The sequence below is a fragment of the Delphinus delphis genome, chromosome 2 (assembly GCF_949987515.2).
Source record: "Delphinus delphis chromosome 2, mDelDel1.2, whole genome shotgun sequence".
NCBI lineage: Eukaryota > Metazoa > Chordata > Mammalia > Artiodactyla > Delphinidae > Delphinus > Delphinus delphis.
The window spans coordinates 22,468,409-22,493,310 of record NC_082684.1 but is presented as its reverse complement, the minus strand read 5'-3'; the positions used below and the strand labels follow the sequence as shown (position 1 = coordinate 22,493,310).

The 24,902-nt window shown below is 39.0% G+C and overlaps 1 protein-coding gene across 1 annotated transcript in view; it reads left to right on the top strand.

Moving 5' to 3' along the window:
- TSHR (thyroid stimulating hormone receptor) overlaps positions 1-24,902 on the top strand; it is a 163,474-nt gene that overhangs the window by 100,130 nt on the left and 38,442 nt on the right. The window contains exons 5-8 of the mRNA XM_060003364.1: positions 14,655-14,729; positions 17,203-17,277; positions 19,007-19,084; positions 22,302-22,370. Of these exons, the coding sequence (XP_059859347.1) occupies positions 14,655-14,729; positions 17,203-17,277; positions 19,007-19,084; positions 22,302-22,370 (297 nt within the window). The remainder of the gene's footprint in view (positions 1-14,654; positions 14,730-17,202; positions 17,278-19,006; positions 19,085-22,301; positions 22,371-24,902) is intronic.

Here is a 24,902-nt window from a genome sequence, read left to right as displayed (position 1 = left end):
TCTATCCTCTGTTCTTTCAATGTCAAAATATTTCTGAGAGTCCCTTTAATGTAAGTTCTTTTTTTTTACCAGCATCATTTCTTTGGGGACATCTTCATTCTTTTATTCACAACCACTTTTCTTATTTATGTCAATAATGCACCTTCACTTAAGTTCCTCTTATTAAATGTCTAGAGTCTCTCAAATGGTAGCAGTATGGACGTTCCCATGGTTAGCAGTTTCTATGGTTCTATTTACATTTATTCAAATTTCACTTCCAGCACTATCACATTTTGTTTCTTTGTTTCTTCCATCTTTGTTGGTCAATTACCTCTTTCAATTATCCTCTTTTATAAAATGTTGTGTGGGTTTATCACTGACAGTCATGGAGGCAACACAACTGCACACCTTATTGTTTGTGTATGAACTGAATAATAGATGCTAGGTGACCTATCACCAATGACTTTGAAAGGAGCAGTGTAATTGATCACCTATCATGATGTGCATCTGTTACTTACATAGTGATGCGTGGACTGAAGATCTGGCAGCAAAGTTTGTACTTTATGCAATTACTCATAGTTAATATATTGTGGTAACAAACTTGAACCATGTGGTTGGAACCAGTTATTATTTAAATTTAACTAAATAATGGTAACTGAACCTCATGCATATGGGAACCATGCAAAGCAAGGACTGCCTGTACACACAGAATTCAAATACACAATAGCAAACAAAGCAATGGGAGGGTTTTAAATAGTATTAATGCATTCTAAGTTCTTTGAATTGTCTGGGAAATGGTAAAAGCATTAACTTATATTAGACTTTTACAAATAACGAATAAATATTCTAATCCATAGGGCAAAACCTAAAATAACTGTAAAAGAATGGATAAATAACAAGCTAATAATAGTGAGGAATGGAATAATAAAAATTAATACAAAAAGGGCAAGAAATTAGAAGAAATAAAGAACTTCTGGAACAAATAGTAGATTTAACTTCAAATAACCAATATTTACATTAAGTGCATAAAAGGACTAAACACTCCAATTAAAATACAAAGATTGCCAAATAGGTTAATTAAAGATGCTGCTTATAAGAGACATACTTTAAATGTAAAGCTATAGAAAGATAGAAAATGTAATCATGAAAATATTAACATGCAAACAGTAACCAAGAGAAAATTGATATAAATATACCAATATATATAAAGCATGAAGCCTTGCTATATATAAAAAGAAATTTTACTACGATATAAAAGGATTACTATACACTGTACCAAAAAGATATAATGATTCTAACCTTGAATGTCTATAAGAGCATAGCTTCAAACCATATAAAGCAGAAAGTAACAGAACTAAAAAAATAAAATAGATAAATCCACAATCATAGTGGGCGTTTAATATAGCTTTATCTGATAGAACATATATACCAAAAAAGTAAATAATCATACTCATAAGAAATTAATATCTCAGTAGCTTACAAAAAATTAAAATCAACCATATTCTCTGACTAGTAGGTAGTACACTTCTAAATAATCATGGATCAAAGAAGAAATCCCAACAGGTACTAGAAAATAATTTTAACTAATTGTCAATAAAAATATGACAAATCAAAACCTGTAGGATGCAATTTAAGTTATACCCAGAAGAAAATGTATATATTAGAAAAAAGGCTGAAAATAATTCATTTATATAGCTTTCACAATAAATGTATAAAGGAACAGTGAATTAAAACCAAAGAAAGTAGAACAATACCCAAGAAAACTGAGAATTCAGGTCATTAAGAACAACAGTTAAAATTCAAAACCAAGTCTCCAGACTCCGAATATAATGTCCATTTATCACCCATTTTGCTTCTCTGCCCCACTCACCAAAAAATCAAGGCAACTGATTTGTAATAAAGCTCTATATAAATCCTGCATCTCTTAAAAGCAACTGTTTTGTTTTATTACAGCCTTTTTCTCATAAAGGTTCTAGTTGTTAATATTTCTCTTATAAATATCCATTTTCCCTCTCTGAGCAAAAGTGTTAACTTCCAAAAGCAAAGGAAACTATTAAATACAATGACTACAACAAGGATGAATTTGAAAATGGGTTTTTAAAAAGATACTTTCCTTATATATATGAGGTATTGAGAGCCTAATATCTTAGAAAGTAACAGAATAATGCATCTTGCATTCTTCAAATTTTCCTACTATATATCCAACATTATTATCTGCAAATGGTTCTAGTCAACATGAAGGATAAATAAAGACTTTGAGTGCCAAACATCAATAATTTGTTTAATCCACAGACCGCATGGTACTGTCAACCAAAATTTCCTGGGATTCCTGAGCACAGAATTAAAGCCCTCTGATTTATTTAGGAAATAGCTCTTCACCATGTTGGATTTGCTGCAAGGGTAGGTACTAAACTAAGGAGCACTGATTTCAAATGTCAGTGCATGTTGCCAGTGCTTATTGAAATGCCTCAGTGAGCACATCAGCAGTTAGAGAGCATAATGTTATTCTGTTTCGTGAATATATTTCCTTCCTCAGCTGCCCTCTCTCTACCCCTTTCTGACCATGTGATTTGGTGAATAGACTGATCTAGGGCTACGGAGAACTCACACTTCATCATCCCCACTTCTAATCATCTCTCCAATGCCTTTTCAAACTTTTCCTGCCAAAGCTCAATATTTGTCCTCTGAGACAGCTTCTTAATTCATGTTTAGATTTTATTCCCTGATATGAATTGGGGTGGTAGAACATAAACATTGCTTCTGTTAGTGACCATGAGCTAGGTTTCCAAAGATACAAAGCTACCCATTCATTCAATAAATATGGTATGTTTAACACTGTGCTAAAGCTGTGGTAATTGCATCTTATAGCTAAACATACACAATAATCCACTATTCAAAATAGTGGATTATTCTATTTTTATCCAAACCCTCTTCCTCTGGGCTCTGTGATACCACACTCCCAGCTGTCCTCCAACCATGCTGGTCAGTCTTTCTCATTCTCCTTTGCTGGTGTCTCCTCCTTCCCCACTTCAAAATGTTGGGGTTCCATATGGCCCAGTCCTGTGTCCTCTTCTCACTCCACACTCTCCCCCATGTGATCTTATCCAACAAATCTCAAACTTACACATCTAGTCCAGGCCTCACTTTTTAAGTATTGGACCATTAACCTATTGGTCTATTGACATCTCCTCAGTTGTGTTACATCTCTCTCACTACTTAAATACCCCAAACTGAAATCTACCTCTCCTCCTGAAATCTGTAACTCCTCTGATACTTGCTGAGCCTGTATATGGCACCTCCATTCACCTTACTGCAAATCCCAGACACCTGAAGGGATCACTATACCTTCTTTCCTCATCACCCACTTCTAATCCTTCACCACGTCCTGTCCATTCTACTACGCTAATACATAAAAAATTCATCCTCTTTCTCTCCACTGCCACCACCCTTGTCCAATCCACCATCATCTCTTGCTTGGACTACAATAACTTCATAGCCGAACTGGTTTTTCCAGTTTTGGCTTCCTCTATTTCATTTCTGCACAACAGCCAGAGTGATTTTTCTCTTAGGGTAAATCCAGAGTCTTCAACATAAACTTCCAGGCCCAGGACTTCAGCCGGCCCTGCCCACCTCTGTCTCCTCATCTTGCTCCATTCCTGCACACCTGTGTTCTTTAGTTCCTTGAACAGTCCAAGATCTTCTCCACCTTGGGGCCTTCACATCCTTTTGCCTCTGTCCAGAAAGTTCTTTCTCTCTCTCTTTACCTGGTTAACACTACCGATTATTTTTTCAGCCTAAATATTACTTACACATACCCTTGATCCCACCTAAATGAACCCTTCACTTGAATCTATGATTGAACCCTTTATTTTTGCTTTATAGAACTTACTAAAATTTGTGAGAACAATGCAAATGTGTGAAGACAATAATAAATGTTTCCACAAGGCAGTGTGTTTTGTGTGCCAATCACTCACACCATCAAACCAAAACCAAAAAACGGGGAACCATTAGATATATTCTAAACATGCACTTTTAAAATCATGAATTGAAGTAGAAGACTGAAGAAGTCTGAATTAATGAAAATTACAATTGATAGAACATTCAGTATTATGTGTGAACATGCACAGATGCATATATGTTTAGCTGTCCTTAATGGAGAATTTACCATGTCCCAAGCACTATGCTGAATGCTCAACACACATATTTACTCACTTAATCTTTGCGACAATCCTCTGAAATAGCTACTATATTTTACAGAAAAAAATGGTGTTCAATAACTATATATATTTATATATAAAGTGCATTTTATGTAAACATCACATAACTGGACCTTGCTTTTCTGTCTAATAATCCCTACCCTTTTTTTTTAGTCCATTACATTTACTGTAATTATTGATATGATTTAAACCTGCCATTTTCCAATTTGTTTTCAATTTTTCTTCTCTGTTCTTTGTTCCTCCTTTGTTTTCTCTTGGATTAATCAGGTTGTTTCTGCTTTTGTTTTTGTTTTCTAGTATTCTGTTCTATCTCCTCTATTAGCTGTTTAGCCCTTTGTAATATTTTCTTGTGGTTACTCAAGGGATTATAATATGCATCCTTCACTTATCATAGTCTACCAAGAACGATTATACCAATCCCCATATCATGTAAGAAACTTTTGAAATTATAGTTGCATTTGCTCTCTCCCATTTTTTGTTCTGTTTTGTCATATATTTTATTTCTATATATGTTATAAATCCCACCACATTGCTATTTTTTAAAAGAGTTAATTAACCTTTAAAGAATTTGAGTAAAGAAAAACTAGTCTTTTACATATATTCCCATATTTAATATTTCCAGTGTTAATTCCTGCCTGTAGATCCAATCATTCCCTTTAGCCTGAAGAACTTCTTTTAGCATGTTAGTGTGGTTCTGTTGGCAACAAATTTTCTCAGCTTTCATTTATCTGAAGATAACTTTATTTTACCTTAATATTTAAAAATTAGTTTTGCTGGGTATAGAATTCTAGCAAGGCAGTTTTTTGTTTTGGCCCTTTGAAGGTATCTTTCCATGTCTTCTGGCCTCCATTGTTCACTCATATACTCATCATTGTTCTCCTATGGATAACGTGTCCATTTATCTCTGGCTGCTTTTCAGGCTTTCTCTCTATCTTTGGTTTTCAAAATTATGTACCTAGGTGATATTTTCTTTGTCTTTAACCTGCTTGGGGTTTGCTGAACTTCCTGGATCTATGGATTTCTGGTTTTGTTCAAATTTTGAAACTTTTGCCCAATATTTCAACAGACTATGGTGGAAATGACATCATGCATTTTCAGGCCCAGTCTTTAAGAGAACTGGCAGCTTTTAATTTAGACTCTTGGAGGCTTGAACCACTATGTAAGAAGTCCAGCTACACTGATGGGAAGACCATATGGGGAGGCCCTGAGATTACATGGAGATGGAGAAGCAGCCAGCTGAACCTAGCCTTCTAACAACCCGCATCAGAGCCAGGCATAGAAGCACAACCACCCTGGACCCTCCAGATTGATACAGACACCAGCTATATACCAACCAATGATCCTAGGGGATGCCACATGGGGCAGAAAAATTGCCCAGTTTAGCACTGCCTGAAATCCTAATCCACAAAATTGTGAGCTATAATAAAATGGTTGTTATTTTAGCCATTTAGTTTGGGGTAATTTGTTATGCAGCAATAGATGGCCAGAAGAGGTGGGACACTGAGAATTTGTAATAGAAAACTACAAGAATGGCAGGTTTCTTTGCAAATTATTGAGGGTCCTAAGTGGTTACAAATTAGTTCTCCTGAGTTCTAAATTTCAGCTAGGATACTGGTTGGACCCAAAAGTGTACATATGATAAAGATTTATGACTGTAAATTGTGTACATATGATAGATTTGTAACTGTAAATTGATGAAACACTAGCCACATCCATCTTCTATTTCATTTCCTTTATAAAGAAGCCAATAGCATATAGTAGACGGTTGCTGTTGTTACTCCTATTAATAGTAGCTACCAATTATTGGATGCCTTTTATGGGCACGCACTCTGCTAAAAGTGCTTCACATATACTGTCCCACTTAATCATACAAAGCCTCAGTTTCCACTATGTAAAATGAAGATGGTAATAAATATCTCACAGGGCTCTTACCCAAGTTTACTCAACTAAGAAATTTCAGAGTCAGAATTTGAAACCAAGAGTGTCTGCCTCCAGAACCAATGCAAACTCAAAATATCTCTTTAATTAAAAGAAGAAATAATTAAATAAAGTGCTGCCCTCAGAAATATGTTTTTACTGTTTTGTGGATTTTTGGGGTTTTGTTTTTGTTTTGTGGATTTTTTTGAAAATCACAAGTAAATAAAAATTCTACAACTGGGTAGGTAAAACGTGTGATTTACAGCGGATAGTGAGATAAGACTTAATTTTGCTGATTCCCTGAATTGAATCAAGTGGATTTATTGGAGGTTTTGAGAGCACCAGTCTTAGTCCTGATCATTGAATAATCATGAAAGTAGCTGTATACATCCTCCAGGCATATATACACTACCATGTGTAAAACAGATAGCTAGTGGGAACCTCCTTATAGCGCAGGGAGCTCAGCTCAGTGCTCTGTGGTGACCTAGATGGGTGGGATGGGGGGTGGAGGGGTGAGGGAGGTCCAAGAGGGAGGGGATATATGTATACATATAGCTGATTCACTTTGTTGTACAGCAGAAACTAACACAACACAGTAAAGCAACTATATCCCAATAAAGAAAAAAATAAATTGAAAAAAAGAAAAATCATTTTTATAATGTTCTATTTCTAGTGGAAAATCTGCTGATAAACTTACATTTTCCTCAATCCGCTTCAAAACTCTGAACATTTATAAACTCTCTTTGAATTAGCATCTATTTTTTAAATTCCTCAATAAATTAAAAATGCATCAAAATCATGAATATCACCTTCCATTATAGATTATTTTTCCCCAGTTATGTAATGGAATGTTAGTGGTAAAATACTTTATCGATAATTATCATAGTAGAATAATTAAGATATCTCTCACTGAAAAGCCTTGATACACAGTAGCAGAGACAATAAAACTCAGAAAAGTCTGATGGGAGGAATAAGTTGTTAACTTTGGAGTATACAGTGTAAAACCTCTCCCCTGACTTATGAATCTTCAGTAAAATCTACATTGCTCACTTTCTGATGTGAGTGGATTCCTTATTATCAGCAGGCAAGTATGATGGAACAGAAGAATGATGGGACAGTCCATATCTGGGTTACATTTTAGAAAAATGTGACTACAACAAGTATTTTTTAATCCTGTAATCTGGTGTTGAAGAAGTCCTCCCAAACTAAAATTGATCCATTAATAAGCATTTTAGGATAAAGTTGTTCAATAATTTTGAGTCATTAAACTTACTCTTATCTTAAATTTAAAAAAAGAAAATGTAGGAAATAACTTATTCTGTGAACTTGTAGACTATTTCTGAAAAGTGAGTGTTAGTCCAAAAATCAGGACCTTAGAAGATAAGGATCAAATATATACAAGAGCTTTGACAGCCTTGTACTTTTTAACCCAGTAATTCCATTTCAGTACATTTTCCCTAAGAAAATAAACATAGGAGTGAGAAAAAAGTTCACATAAAAAGCCATTTGGGGCTTCCCTGCTGGCGCAGTGGTTGAGAGTCCGCCTGCCGATGCAGGGCACACGGGTTCGTGCCCCGGTCCGGGAAGATCCCGCATGCCGCAGAGCGGCTGGTCCTGTGAGCCATGGCCGCTGAGCCTGCGCATCTGGAGCCTGTGCTCCACAACCGGAGAGGCCACAAGAGTGAGAGGCCTGCGTACCGCAAAAAAAAAAAAAAAAAAAAAAAAAAAAAAAAGCCATTTGTCCCAGAATTAATTTATAATAGCAAAAATTTGGAAACTACTCAAATGATTAGGTAGAAGAATGGTTTAGTATTAAATATTGAGCAACCATTAGACATCTTTTGTCATAGACTAATCTCAGAGGAACTGCTTTTGACACAATGTTGTTAAAAGAACAACAACCAAATATATCTACGGAGAGAAAAAAACTGATTTTCTTTGGATCATGGAATGATGGGAGATTTCACATCTTTTTGATGTGAAAGTGTTTACAAGTTTTACAATGTATATATATATATTATCTTTATAGTCAGATGAAATAAACTTTTTAAAAATTAAGGAGTCCTTCAATATGCATTAATTTTGAAATTAATACTTGATGTTAAAATACATGGGTGATTCAGCTCCCTCCCACTGGTGCAGGTCCCGTCCCTATTCTTTTGTCTCTGTTTTTTCTTTTTTCTTTTGCCCTACCCAGGTACGTAGGGAGTTTCTTGCCTTTTGGGAGGTCTGAGGTCTTCTGCCCGCGTTCAGTAGGTGTTTTGTAGGAGCTGTTTCACATGTGGATGTATTTCTGATGTATTTGGAAAGAGGAAGTTGATCTCCGCATCTTACTCTTCCGCCATCTTGAAGCTCCTCGGTCCAGTTTTTGTCCCTAGGCATTCTTTAAACGTCAGTCTCTTCCTCCCACCGTCTCCACTTGCCTTATGTTACTAACGTGATGGTTGCATGAGATCAACATTTTATGGTTTCACATTTGGAAAAGGGAATCTCAAGCCTGTATTGCACAATTTTCTCTGTCCCCATAAAGCTCAATTAATCTCATATTAATTACTCTTCTAGCCCTTTTACTTCATTAATTACTAAACTTGTGACTGCCATAAACTGACTCTCATACGTTTCATGCTATTAGTGCAGAAAACTATCCATTTACTTCAAATCAGACGGATTTTATAAGGTGAAAAACACTTTTCAGCATGGGTGAAATAAAAAAAAAATACGTGGGTGATTTATTATGTGATAAAAGCCTATCACAAAATGTTACTTCAACATTAATTTACTTAATTCTTAGTCCCAGTTTTCACATCGGTATAGTACAGCATTTAAAGCATTTAAAGTATTTAAAGTAACAAAATTCTGGCTTTGCCAACATATTCACATCTTGGTTTTTTTTGTTTTTTTGGGTTTTTTTTTTTGCGGTACGCGGGCCTCTCACTGTTGTGGCCTCTCCCGTTGCGGAGCACAGGCTCCGGACGCAGGTTCCGGACGCGCAGGCTCAGCGGCCATGGCCCACGGACCCAGCCGCTCCGCGGCATGTGGGATCCTCCCGGACCGGGGCACGAACCCGTGTCCCCTGCATCGGCAGGCGGACTCTCAACCACTGTGCCACTAGGGAAGGCCCACATCTTGTTTTTAAAGTAGCTAAATAATTAGTTGCTACTTCCCTACACCTCCTGGAGCATGCAGTAAAGTTGCACATGATAGATGTCCACTAATTATGTGTTTAACGAATCTCTCCACACACCACTCACTAGAGTAAGCAGATCTAGTGAAAGTCAAAGCGGCCTGCCTCCCATTTTTTTGAACCATTGCCAGTTAAAAGCAGACTAGAACAAAAACCTGAAAATCAAATTGAAATAAGCGTTGCGAAGGATCTGGGACTGGCTGAGAGCTAGGTTTTTGGTTAATAGTCTTGCTCAGTTTCTTGTTTTAAACAACACAGTCTTATGCATTATTTCATTTGTATTTCTTAAGCGTCCAGCTATGCTGACTGGGGCAGCTTCTCTTCTCTTCAATTATTTTAATTCAGTCTCCGAGCCCGGTGGGAGTCTGACGCTTTCCTATCGCCCTTGGCCCCATCTAACTTTGCAGGTGAAATGCCAACTCGAATTTATTATCGCCCTCAATTCTTTCCCAGCTTGGCGTGCTTTTCATTCATGGACTGGAGATGTTTAGGGTATATAGGCAAATATCTCTAAGGCTGAGGATCACAGTCAAATGCCAGGACTAATGCCTATTGAATAATTGAGGTGGGAGGGGGGACAGGACAATGGAAGAAAATCAGTAGTTGGAAAGTTCCTTCATAGGAGGGTTTAAGCCTTCATTTCCCCCCTTTTTGGTTGCTCACTCCCCAAGCTGAGAACTCCCTTCTCTCACCTTGCTGATTTCCCTGTTCTTTCGGTTTAGACTGGATACTAAGTACCTGCCACAATGCCAGTTGTTTTAAACAAACTGATTTCTCTATTTTTGGCTCTGAGAATTAACAAATATTTCTCAGAAGAAGAAAATCCAGAATCTAGATGTATGATTAAATGAACCTAATGTATGCTAAATTATTAATCTGCTGTCTTGTGAAAACACTGCACACTGGGCATCGTTAGACTTTTCATCTAAATGTCCATTTTATTTGAAATCCAATGAAGGGAAATTAAGCAATAATGAGTATTTATATTTAAGCTCTGGTCGATGATCTTCTTTAAACATCATTTAAAAAAAAAAAACAACTGTATTTGGAGCTAGAATTCCTAGTTTAAGGCCCAGAGTTGCCTCTAACTGTGTAACAGATCAGTCACTTAACCTTTCTAAGCGTCTGCATTGTTTTGTCTCTAAAATAAGGATGATGTTACCTGTTTCTCTAAAATCAGTTCTTCTATTCCCTCACTGGTAGAACTGTTCTGAGTAATAAATATACCCAATCCCTTTGCACCTTATAATTTTCCAAGGCTGGGCTTTTTTCTCTTCAGTAAGCTTCAAGACCCTCAAGTATTTCCCTGACACAGCTAAATCGCCCCACTCCGTGGAAGAGCATACTTGAAGATTTAAGCAGACTCTTTGGCACTGCATATTAAAATTTTTTATATAGGATATGTATTGCTATTTTTTTTAATTTGGGGTTTTCTTTTGCATGGCTTTTATTATATTTTTTTCCTCATTTGAACAAGATAAAATAAAAAGTGAAATTCACACATTCCTAGCCTCCAAACCTTTCTCCCGGAGATGACCACTATTAACAGTGTGCTCTGTATTTTAAGAATTTATTGATGCTTATTGTATGAGTTTGGGTAGGCTAATTACTGTAAGAAATAGACAAAAATAAAAATGTGTAAACCCTAAGGTAACAAGTTTATTTCTTCTTTATGAGACAGTACTGGGTAGATGAGCAGGTGGACAGGGTAGCCTTCCTCCATGCAGTCACTCGGGGACCCAGGCTCCTGATCCAGAGGCACTGGGATCTTCAGCTCTTGTTCAAACTCACCCTGCAGGACATCTCTGTTCCAACCCACTGTGCTGCAATTGCATATAGGTTTTCTTTCTCTCGGTGTCCCCAACTTCCTGGCAGCATATCTGGCCTCCTGCACACTTGAGCCATAATTGCTTTACTCAAAATTGTGCGATTCAAATTCACCCTCCCAGGCATTCTTGGAACGCATTTCAGTTTGGACTCCTATTTTCTCCTTCTTATCAGAGGTTTCTGGTACTTACCTCTACACCTCTATTGCTTTTTTTGCAACAACTATACCAGCTGCATTCACTTCTGACATCGGTCTCCATTTAGCTAAACTACTGGCAGTCCATGCCCCATTCCCCTTCTTTGTTTCAGCAGAGATTTTATTTTTCTAGATTTATCAAGCTATAATTGACATATAACATTGTGTAAGTTTAAGGATGCAATGTGTTGATTTAGTATACTCATATACTGCAAAATGATTCCCACCATTGCATGAGCTAACACCTCTGTCCTGTTACATAATTACCATTTCTTTTTTGTGGTGAGAACATTTAAGATCTCTTGTAGCAACTTTCAGTGATATAGTACAGTATTATTAGCTATAATCACCATGCTGTACATTAGATTCTCAGAACTTGCTAATCTTATAACTGGAAGCTTGTACACTTTAACCAATATCTCCCCAGTCCCCTGACCACACTCCCACCCCAGTCCCTGGTAACCACCACTCTACTCTCTGTTTCTCTGAGTTTGGCACTTTTAGATTCCACGTATAAATGATTTCATACAGTATTTATCTTTCTCTCAGCAGAGATATTTTAAAAGTCATTTGCGAACAAGTGTTAACCACTTACCTCAGAAGGTGGCTTCTTTTGCCTGGTGTTTTCTTGCGGTATCTCTTGTCCATCTTTCCCCTTTATTTCACTCATACATTTTCCCTGAAAAATCCATCTCCTCTTTTGTGTCTCCCTCTCTCTGCCTGTAGCCTCTCTCACCTCTTTCTTCTCTTACAGCCGCCATGTTGGTTGCCAGCCTCATTTAATCAGCTGTAACCAACAGCTGTGGTTCATTTCCCTTTCATTCTCTATCCCTAAAGTTGATTCAGCCAGGCTACACTCTTTTATTGTGACATTCTCTTGGGCTGCTCACTCAAGTTCACTTGTTCAACAATAGTCACTCATGGAGCAATTTTCCAGACTGCAAACCACACTCAGTTGTCAAACTCTTCTAACTAGTTTACGTTTGATTGACAGACGTTTGAACCATCCTCTCCAAATGGAAAGCTCTGGCAAGGAGCTTACTGCTCACCACACAGAGCATCTCAACAGAGTCTGATAGTCTTAGAGGGGCAAGGTGGGATTGCTATAAGAGTGTGCAGTGGGGTAGCCAATGGTCCTAGTTTACCCAGGATAGAGGGAGTTTCAGGGATGCAGGGCTTTTAGTTTCAAGCCAGAGCAAAATTTAAACCATCTAGTTTAAAGTGGGTCTTTCTATGCAGGGTCTTGGTTGGATAAAGATCGTGATATGATAGTTTAGGATTAGTGGACACAACAAGGCAAAGATTTTGAAGTGAGGATTTCTAAGAGTTTTGGGATATAAACTGTTGAATCTTTGATGAGTCTTTCAAGAAGTTCCCAAAATTAATAATAAAGTTATTTTCCTGGGCAAAAGTTATGCTAATGAAGACAAGGGACCAGGAAGGTTATGCTAATAATAGACAGTGAGCTGAGGTGGGGGAAGTGGGAGATGGTTTCTGTTCTCAGAGTTAATGCCACTCTCTCTTTTCCAAGGTCTGTTTCATATCCACTGTCCTTTGTCAAATGCAAAACCTAGTGGGGGTTTTTTGTTCGTTTGGTTTATGTTTTTAAATTTTTGCAAACATTGCATTACCTCCAACCCCAAGTCTCCAATGTCTGTTCCAGCTTTCATTCCACTCAGGAGAATAACAATAATAAAACTATCACCTATAAAGCCTTCACCATAAGCTAAGACGCACGTCAAACCCGTTATAGACATTATTTGACCCTCATAAGAGTCTTATGAAAGAGGCACTATTATTGTCCCTATTTTACAGATGAGGAAACTATGGCTCAAAGAGGTCAAGTAACTTGTCCAAGGTCATGTAGCCAGAAGTGGCAGAGCCAAGATTTGATCTCAGGTCCATCCAACTCTTCAGTAATAAAAGGGAGCAAACTACTGATATATGCTACACGTGGATGAACTTCACAAACACTCTGTTAAGTGAAAGAAGCCAGACGCACAAGACTACATATTTATGATTCCATTTATATGAACTGTCCACATAAGGCAAATTTAGAGGTAGAAAGGAGATCAGTGGTTCCTAGGCAAGAGGCAGGGCGTGGGAATTAATTGCAAATGTGCATATGATTATTTTTTGTCATTGATAGAAATGTTCTAAAACTGGATTGTGATGATAATTGATTTTACAATTCTGTAAGTTTACTAAACATCATCTACTTGTATCTAATCACAACGCATGAAGTTAATGGAAATTCTCATTCAGTAAAACTGTTTAAAAAATCCCAGAGGCCAGATTCTAAGCCTTCTAGTTGTTACCAGCAACCCCTAGGTGCAGGTTCCTTTAGGAATCAAGCCTTAGGTGCCATTCAGAAGGGGATAGACTATAAGTCTTACTAAGTTTTCCTACCCTCTTCACATATGCCTTTAAACTCTTTTAACCAATCTACACATGTTGAATACATTTAATTCTACCAATGAGAGTCCATTTCTAAACAGGCACTAATTTCATTAATGCTAACTGTGCATTTGATTAGCATGTATATAAACCTAAGTAGATAAGTTATAGACATATATGATATTATCACATGTGCTCAAGAGTTTTCAATTACTGATATAGAAAAATAAACCCAAGTGAACTCTTAATACTCACTACCTCTACTGCCTCTGAAATAGCAGTTGACAGAGGAGCCTCACTGACCTTATTTTCTTGCTGTAATCCATTATATAATCCACTCAGACCCCCACTCCAGGGCCAGGTTACTTGCTGTTGTTAATAAAGATATCTTCCCTCAACAAACCATTGGAGAGATTTTTCTTTTCTATTCAAATCTAAAAGGAAAAAAGGCTCTGAGACTGTAGATGAGAAAGGTCACCCCAAAATTTAAATGGATTGAAACTAAGCCAGTGATGAGAGCTGAACAGTCATTGTGTCCCTGAAAGGAGCCAAAAAGTAGCTTGTGGGCTTCCCTGGTGGTGCAGTGGTTGGGAGTCCACCTGCCGATGCAGGGGACACGGGTTCGTGCCCCGGTCCGGGAAGATCCCACATGCCGTGGAGCGGCTGGGCCTGTGGGCCATGGCTGCTGAGCCTGTGCGTCCGGAGCCTGTGCTCCTCAATGGGAGAGGCCACAACAGTGAGAGGCCCGCGTACAGCAAAAAAAAAAAAAGTAGCTTGTTGTGGATGGGACTGGCTCCTGGGAGAAGAAGTCCCTGGGGCACCATGTAAATGTGTATTCCTCTCAGGAACATTTGCTAAACCTGATTTATGTTGTTTTATCTTTCATAAGAACAGAAAGGGATATATTACAGTGAATATGTTTCCTGTACTTTTACAGAGAGATTCGGAATACCAGAAGCTTAACTTACATAGACCGCGGCGCCCTGAAAGAGCTCCCCCTTCTAAAGTTCCTGTAAGTATTAACTCCTGTCCCTTCCTACCTTTTTTTTTTTTTAAGAGAATTATAATGTAGGAATATCCCTAGGATGATGTGGGCCATTTTAGTGGTGTGTGGCCTGGAGCAAATCACATCCTGTGACTTACTCCCCACCTTTTCCCATGAGGCAAGGTAACAGGTGAAATGATCCACATTTTAAAAACCTATTCAAAAGTCAACACATAATGCTGGGACGAGAGACCTGCCCCAAGAGACATGAGGGAGAAAATGCCATCATGTATATATGGTCTTTAAATGAATATAACAAAACAAAACAAAAACCTGTGAAAGCCCACTGGTCAATTTTGTTAGGAAATGGGTATCACAATATTAGAGTGACTGTTACACAAAAACAAACAGAAAACAAAAAAGGGTAAAACCTCATCTCTTAGAGCTAGGGGGACAAAAATGGAAGGGACAGCACTTACTGCTTTGCTTTGGTGACACCTTGTGAGCTAACTGTAACCTCAATGAGAGCAGGGACCACAACATTTTTGTTCTTTGTTGTATCTTTACTGCTTAGTGCCTACTGCCTAGGTACTCAAGGAAGTGTGTTCAGTGGATGTGTGTGTATGGCCTCAGGTCTTCTGGGTACCTTCCTTTCTTCCCTTCTTCCTTGCTCACATGCATTGTAAAAAATTAGAACACAAAACGTTATGAAGAAAAAAAGCCAACCTCAATCCCAATACTCAGAAATAATCACTATTAACATATTAGTTCATTTCCATCTAGGGATTTTAAATAAAAGTATATATCCAAATGTATTTTATGAAATTAGTCTTTAAGGATGAATAGAGTTTATACAGGAAAAGGAGGGGGAGGGGTAGAAGAGAAATACAAGTGGATGGGATAGCATGATAAAGATACAAAGGTGTGGAACCACATGCCTTGTTTGGGGAATGAAAAATAGTTCAGTATTGAAGAGGTAGGAGTGGGAGATGCCAGGAGAACAGAAGAGGATATGGATGAGATATGTGGCTGAAAGGGTATCTGGGGAGTAATAAAAACTTACAGCACAAGGCAATTGCTCCTGTGTGGACTTTGAGTTCCAATCCATCAGTAACTCTTTGATATAATGGTCCCCTGCTATGTGCAAGGCTCAGTGGGGAACATGTAGGATAAAAAAACATTGTCCTTGCCTTCAAGAAACTTACAATCTAGTTAAAGAAGATATTATATATGGGATTGAGAAGTTCCTCCCCTAGGAGAACAATGGTAAGTGACAAATAAGAGGTACATACATTATCTGGGGGTGCAGGTAATTAGAGGAGACATCCAGAAGGAGATGGACTTGTTCAGGGTTTTAAAGAATAGACAGGTCTTGGTCCAAGTCCCTAATATGGCATTTCCAGCCCTTTTTGATATGGTCCCCACTTAACTCTGGCTCTCCCCACCGTACTCTTCCACATGAACAGCTGTTGCAATTGAACTAGATTTTTTTACTGTTCTTCAAATATACCTCATGGAATCTTACATCTCTCCTTTGTTATTTAGAATGTCCCATTTGCTTTCTTGAGACCTCAGGCTCTTCTTCCTCTTCAAATCATATGTCTTCCCTTCTAGAAGGAGTCAGGTCAGAATTTGCCTTAGATGGTAGAGCAATGGGACTAGAATTTTCTCTACTGAACGACTTTCTTTAAAGATTTACTGGTAGTTACAAGTTCTCACCATGTCATACTGAAGATCTCAAAAAAATCACTAAATCCACTACCTATGTTCTAGTAGCTGCAAGAAATGTTAAACCAACTAAGTCTGAGAGGCATCCAGAGTTTGAGAGTTTTTGTATTCATGCTGTCAATGCACGTTTTAATCTTGACATTTTGCCCTGATGACACAGCTTTGGAAAGTGAAGATATTGTCTTTGACTGATTTCCTCCCTTATCTGGACATATTTTTATGGTACTGCTGCCATGGTATTCTCAAGTGACTGCCATGGGAATACCATTCTAGGTAAAATAATGAACACAATATAATGTAGAGTTTGAAAGAAGAAGCCTGGCTTGGAGTTGGGTAATTATATTATCTTCCTGTCCCATCCTCTCCTTATTCTACCCTCCCTTCCCCCCAACACACACATAACGTCCTCCAGTTAAAACAAGGAAATCACACACACACACACACACACACATACACACACACACACGAAAAGAAATCTGAATTCCTATTTCTAGGAATCCCACTTGGTTCAAACAATCCCCAGATGCTTCTAAACAGAAAAGATGTATTGACACTGGTGGACTGGGTTAGATTCTTGTACCTTCAGGGAGCATCATTTCATCCAAGGATTAGAACTTGCCATGGTCTCTCAGATAATTGGTGAAGGACTTAGGATTTGATCCTAGTCTGACTTCAGAGCACATACTTTTAGCTATTACATTATTCTACTTCTTATGTGTTGATTTTCTTACCTTATTTCTGTTCTTTTGTTCTTCTTTTTCATGTACTTTAGTGGCATTTTCAACACTGGACTTAGAGTATTCCCAGACCTGACCAAAGTTTATTCCACTGATGTATTCTTCATACTGTAAGTGTGCACATATGCAATATTTGGCAATATTTTACTTGCCACTGACAAGAACTGGGCTGCAGCCAGAGGGGTTGGTTGAAACCAAGTGAAGCAGTTGTTTCAAGGAAGAAGCAGTGATCAGCTGTGACAAATGCACTGATGGATGAAGTAAGGCAAGGACTGAGAAATGGCCATTGGGTTTAGTAACACGGGGCATCGGTGATTCCGAAGAGAACGCTTCCACTGGGGTTCTGGGGGTGTAGAAGTCTGGTTGGAGTGGGCTCAAGAACGAACCAGAAGGGGGAATTAGAGAGAGTGACCATAACAAACTCTTTAGGGAAGTTTTACTACAAAAAAGAAGCAGAAAATGCCTCAGTAGTTGGAGCATATTGAATACGGAGAAAAGGGTTTTTTGTTTTTTTGTTTTTAATGAGAGAAACTATGGCATATTTTTGCTGCTGGGATTGTTTGAATAGAAGGAATTTGATGATAATGATGATACTCTATTTTTCACATAGTTTTTCATAGCTTTTCACTCTCCCATGTGTTATCATATTTGCTCCTCTCGACCATCTTACGAGACATAAAAAGAAGTAACAATTTTTCCACTAAACAAATGAGGAAACGGAGGAATAGAAAACCTAAGGGATTTTGTCTGAGGAGAGTCCCAAGGAGCAGTTGTGAGTGGTGCTCAAACTACTTCCTGTGACTTCTGATTGGGGTCATGGTGCTCTTTTCCAAAACCTGTGACACAGTTAAGTATCTTACTAGTTGTTTAGAAGTGAAAGGACATATGCAGAGAGAATTACAGACTGAGTTTGAACTACAGAATCAGCAAAATGTAGAATGATAGGATCCAAACTCTTGGGATTTTGTTAGAAAAAATGCCCATGCTTCTTTGCTGCAGAAGAGCTCAGTTCAAAATACAGGCCGTCTTCCAGCAACTAGACTGGCATAGAAATGTCCTCTAGGAGTATATGTCTTGCAAGTGGAGGGCACTTCAGTAATACTCATGAAATGAAATCAATTGATCCCATTCTAGCAACCCTTTTTAGGGGTTCCACACGCTGAGAAAATGAGTTGCTCTGGACAAAGTATTAGTCAGAGATTCATGAGAAATCTCTGAGACCCACCTGCTCCCCTTGCACATGAGGATTTGTCAGGAACCTCAGCCCACACCCAAAGCTCACTTGCTCACTGCACATGTGGGGCTCTGAGTATATGTCCACCTAGGACAGCTCTCACCACCTCACCGGACCTCTGAGCCACCAACAGCTAAGAAATGTCAATGACACCTAAAAAGAAATAAGATAAAACTGAATTGTGTCAGGTTATTTATTTAAGGGCATATGTGCAGCAAGAGCCCAGCTCCAGAAGGAAAGCATTTTTTTTTTAAATTTATTTTTGGCTGCATTGGGTCTTTGTTGCTGCACACGGGCTCTCTAGTTGTGGCGAGCGGGGGCTACTCTTCATTGCGGTGCGCGGGCTTCTCATTGTGGTGGCTTCTCTTGTTGCGGAGCATAGGCTCTAGGCATGTGGGCTTCAGTAGTTGTGGCTCACGGGCTCTAGAGCGCAGGCTCAGCAGTTGTGGCGCATGGGCTTAGTTGCTCCGCGGCATATGGGATCTTCCCAGACCAGGGCTTGAACCCGTGTCCCCTGCAACGGCAGGCAGATTCTTAACCGCTGAGACACCAGGGAAGCCCAGAAAGCACTTTTTTCACCAGGTGTTTTTGTTCCTCCCCTGCAGTGAAATTACAGACAACCCCTACATGACTTCGATCCCTGCGAATGCTTTTCAGGGCCTGTGCAATGAAACCTTGACACTGTGAGTACTGCCAGTTCCACTCCTGCCAACAATGAAATATTTATTTGGGCCGCTGTACAATTTCCACAGGCCATCCAAGAACCGTGCTACCATATAGTATGTGCTCTATGGTCTACCGAGGGTTTCACATAGTTAAATAAGAGTAGTGACTCATGGTGTGGTGCTCTACAGGTGACGAAGTGGTTTAGGTAACAAGACGAGAGAGTATTCCCTTACAGAAGTGGTCAGCACACTTTATCTGTAAAGCACCATTCAGATTTTACAGACCACATGGCCTTTGTGGCAACTGTTCAGCTCTGCTATTTCAGGGCAAAAGCAGCCATCCACAATATATAAACTAATGAGCATAGCTATGTTCCAACAAAATTTTATTTACAAAAACAGCCAGTGGGCCAGATTTGGCCTGCAGGCCTTATAATAGTCTGGGTTCTAGTATCCCCATTGAACAGAGGAAGAACCTGGGGTTAAAGCAAATCTAAGTGACTTTCCCAAGGTCACTGAGCTAGAAAATGGTGATGCTAAGGGCTTTTCATACTCTGCACTCATACTTCAACTGTGTTGTCACAAACTATTATTAAGTTCCTATGAAGGGATATTGAATAGAAAACATAGTTCTGCTCTACATCATCACTTTGCCAGAGTTTGAATGGGTTCTGCTCTTTAGTTGTTCAAAAGAAATGCTAGATCAGGGAAATTCACAAAATGTTCTAATGAAGGAGATCTAATAGAGGTACAAAAGATAAGTTAATTCTCCAAGCCAGTAAAAATTCCCCTCTCTCATCGAATTAGCTACAAAGTAGAGTTGGGACTACGTCCAAAAGATCCTGTCTCTCTAGTTTCAGTACCACTGCCCAGGTTCAGGCCTGGTGGGGGTTTTGCCCAGATTGTCACCCAGCTCCCTTTCTCCAGTCACACTACAGTCCAAGGGTTCTTCATCGTATGCAAACCTGATTGAATTAGGCCCCAGCAAAATTGATCCAGGCCTCCACACGACCCTTTGAAGAGGCAGTTTCCAAGCGTTCCAAGTCAAGCAGTCTTGACCCTGTGAAGGTATCTCAACCTCTGGGACTCTATCCACAGTGGAGCATTTCAATTCATCCTTCTCGAAAAATGGGGAGAGCTCTCTTGATAAGACAAGAGACTCCCCAGCCACCATTTCATTTGACAGCACAGCAAAGACTGGGGTTTAGCCTGCTCAGTCCCCAGACCTCAAGGCCATTTACCTCTTCCGTAAAGCCTTCCATTGTGCCCACTCATTGTATATAAACACCAGTCTCAATTTCTTTGCAGGATGTTACCTCCACATTTTGACATCTTTTTCTAAGGACCCGTATCCCAAGCAGCCCTCTCAAGTGAAAGCTGCTGTTTGTCTCACACCCAGCATGGGGCCCAGTAGGCATCTGATAAACCTCTGAATGAGGGAACCTTAACTTTCCTGAAACCTAGAGGTGGGGATGGCATAGCTTGTCCATTATCTTTTCAGATGATTATTTCTACATACCTGCAAAAGTCCTGGCTTCTTTAAAGCTCATGCTCAAAAAACTATAAACGTGAAAGGGTATGTGTCCAGTAGCAAACTTTGTACCCATATTCCTGGTAGGATAGAGTTTCAATCAAAGTTTGCAACCCTTTGTTCTTTCTTTCCTACTATGTTTTTCTTTCTTCACTATTTTCCCTTTCTGAGACCTACTTGTCCAATAAGAGTTTTATTTAATCTTTGAAATGTAATTCCAACAAAGAACATTTTTATTGTCCAGGCCTCTCAGCAAAGTTTGGGAAAATAGAAATGCCAAATGTACAATTCTCACATCTTCATTAATGAACTCTAGTTCAGAAAAAATTAACTTACCTATAGAGCTTTCTCAGCCTCTGTGCTTAGCGTCCCGGTGCATTGCAGTCCTCCCCCAGGACACCTTAGTAGCAGGAAGTAAACTCATTGTGTAATTATTTTAAACAAAACAAAAAGCAAACAAGGATTGCCTCTTAGTTCTTCACAACTACATACGATAAATCCAAGTTTGCAAGGTATTCATTTTAACATGGTCGTCTCATAAGTGTTCACACCTTACTTGTTAAATGTATAGCTGTTTTATCCTGCCAGTAACCTTTTGATTAGGTATTATTTTATCATAGTTTTACAGACAAGGAAAACTGCGGATAATTGAGGTTGAGAAGTTCTCAGGGTCACCTACTATGAAGTGACAGAGCCAGGTCTAATTCCAAGTTTGGAGTCTCCTGTATGCTTCTTACTGTGTTACCAGAGTTCACAGGAGGCACTGCAGTAGTTTTCAGAGTTCCCCTACAATCGCCACTCACTGTGCCTGATTGTGGACATGGCAGCCTTCTCTTATCCCATGCCAGTAGCCCCCAGGAACCCCCATGCACCCCTGTGTAGACCAGAGTTCCCATGGCTGGAGCTCCTTTTCCAGCAGAAAGGATGTGTCCTTTTGGTGGGTGGGAAGAATTGCTTTTGAGTTCAGAAATCCTGATTCCCGACAGCTGTGCATCAGTGTGGCTTTGGCAAATAACCTCCATATCTCAATAACCTGACTAGGAAATAGAGGAGATAATGCTTCAGTCCAGCCCTTGGAATCGCTGTATGAATTAATTAGTTGCAGAAACATAGCAACAAGTTAAAACATTAAAACTTCCCCAAAAGGCCATGGTCTATCTATTTTCTTAGATTTGTTTTTGAAGTTCAATTTGATTCAGTCCTCAACCATTTAATTAAGCATTTAATGTATGATACACCCTGAGGATTAAAAATATGACTATAAATGTGAAACAACATTTTAAAGAGAAAAATATAAAACCTATGCATTCAGATGAATAATGTCTTTTAAAGTGCTCATCTTGAGAAACTGCACTTATTCCTCCATTATTGACATTGGGTTAACTATTTCCTGAAACCCCAGTTTTTTGAGTATATGTAAAACATTTTTTTAAAAATCCTTAATGATTGCAAATCTTTGCTCATTAAAGTGAATCTACTTCTGGGAAACAGCTTAAAGCTCTAGGAGCTAAGTCTGGAGAATGGGGATTCAAACTGGAAAACACTATTCCATGTCCCAAATAAGACATACTGTAAAGTTTTCTTGTAGGGCCTAAGAACCTTCATGCACATCTCTGGCACTGAAGAAATAAAGAGCAACCCTCAGAGAAGAGCCAGCACTACCTCTTATAGGTCACTGATTTCTCCTCTCTCTGTTGATTATAGGAAACTATACAACAATGGCTTTACTTCAGTCCAAGGACATGCTTTCAATGGGACAAAGCTGGATGCTGTGTAAGTCAAGGGTTGCCATGGAAACCACTATCCTGCCCTACACTCCCTCCCCCAAGAAGGACCATTCAGTGGGTCAGAACTCTGCTAGAGATAGGTTCCACCAGAGCATTCCTCAACCCCAGAGTTAGCATGACCAAGACTTGGGGATAATGTTAAGGAACTTGACAAGAGCCAGCTTTAGTGGACACACATTAACTCCAATTCTAAATCCCAAAGCTTTTATCCTTAATAAAATGGAGAACGATGGTGTCACCTTCTATTATCTTATAGGAGTGTGTGTGTGTGTGTGTGTGTGTGTGTAAATATTCATCTATCATGTACATGAAGTAAAGGGGTGTCTTTAATTAAGTCCAAAGCTATTCAGAAGGTAAGGCTTTTCTTTTCATTTTATCTGACATATTTTCAGGAAAGGTGTCAGTTTATATTTGATTCAGTTAGAAATAGCTGAAAAGCCATATCCAGATTTTGGCTTCTCTGCAAATAAATAATGCCTAGAACAGGATATTGGCAAAAAGATAGTGATTAACATGGGTCTCTGTCTTTGTAGTACCTTTCTATCAGATCTCTGTGGTCCCCAGTGTCCATGCCAGAGCATAGTTTGTGTCTAAGAGCTGCTAGACCGGTTCAGCCATACTGGTGTGTGATTTAACCTAATAGCTAATAAATGACAAAGAGCTTTAGTAGAGCCTGCTTTCCACAGTATGGTGAACTAGATAATTTGTTTCTACTACGAAAGAACTAGATGATATATTTTGAAAAAACTTATTTTATGTCATATCCCCAAGAGAGGAAAATGAAACAACTAACAAACCAGTAGCTGAAACCAAAATGGTGGGTGCTTACAGAGGGTGCAGTTCCCTTGGGGGCAGCTGCCAACATCAGTGGTGCCAGGAGACTAGACTCAGTGAGAAGTCAGTGAGAAGGTGGAGAAGTGATGTAAACCTGAGACTGCTGGATTAAGCCAGGGAACCTGGATGAGAGCTGGAGTGGGACCACACTAGTAGAACCTCTGGACTCCTGGCAGAAATAAATGCAAACCTCTGCAGAGGAAAGAACCCCAGTGCAGGCCCAGATTTTTAAAATCAATCAAATAGGTGCTTACAGTCAAAAGTCACACATAGGAAAGGAAGAAACTACCATGCGTAAGAGTCAGCTGAAGCAACAAACGATAGATTCTTGTGTTTAATTTGTTTTATGGCAGTTTATTGAGTATTTTTAAACAATTGTATTTTTTCCATTCCAGAAGTTCTATTTGCTTCTTTAAAAGTTTGCCTGCTCATTTTTGTAATTCCATCTTTTTTTTCCCCCTTTAAACATTTCATACATAGTTGTTTTATATTCTGGAAACGATCATTGCACAATCTTAAGGCCTGTGGTTCTAGATCTGTTGTGCTCTACGGTGCTTCTCAAACTTTATTGAGCATATAAACGATCTGGGGGGTCTTGTTAAAATGCAGAATCTGATTAAGTAGATCTGGGGTGAGCCCCAAGATTCTGCATTTCTAACAAGCTCCCAGGTGATACTGAGGCTGCTGGTCCATTGAGCAACTTGAGCAGGGTGAGTTAAATTACCTGCACAACACAGGTTAATAAGTTCAAAGTCATTATACCTTGACATGGCTTCCTAAGTTCTGTTTGAAGTGGGGTCTCACTCTTTACCAGGCTTTTGGGTTTCTTAGTAGTCTTTGTTAAGTGAAGATCAGAGTACCTATATCGAGATTGCCTAGGTGTAGGCTCATCTGGGTTGATATTAGTCATTTGTATAAATACATAATTATAGGGGAAGTCTGAAAAGACTCAACAGAGTAACATGAATACTTATACATCAAATTTATTTACAGTATTGGAGAGACCCTACTTCCATCTTAACTTTATTGTTAAAATCTCACACAATCCTACATTTAATTTTCTTTTCTTTTTTTAGTGTGCAGGATGTTTATTGAGGAGAGCTCCTGGAATCTACCGATATGGAAGGGAGGGTATGAAAGCAAAGCAAGATGGGGTAGCAGGAAAAGTTGGCTGACCTGACAGAGAACTCTGGAGCTAAATACGGCCTAGAGTTTTCCTGTTTCGCTAAAATGGCCAGACAGCTATACTCTCATCTTCTTTGGTCGTTAGATTTAAGCTACCCTAACATAGGTTTCCTTAGGTGAGACCATTCTCTGCAGCTGAGGCAATCCCAGGGACTGATAGCTAAAGCTTTTCTCCTGACAGTAGGCCCAGCAGCTGGATAGACAATTCCTTCCTAGATGGAGGACCCAGGCGTATGAGCTCCATGCCCATCACTGTCATAACTTGAACCTCTTGGATTCAACTTATTTATTTATTTATTAACCTTTTCATTGGAGTATAATTGCTTTAAATGGTGTGTTACCTTCTGCCTTATAACAAAGGGAATCAGTCATACATACACATATATCCCCATATCTCCTCCCTCTTGCGTCTCCCTCCCTCCCACCCTCCCTATTGACCTTGTAAAGTTAAACAAAGTATACAGGTGGACTTCTTGCATCTTTTGATAGAATAATCTGA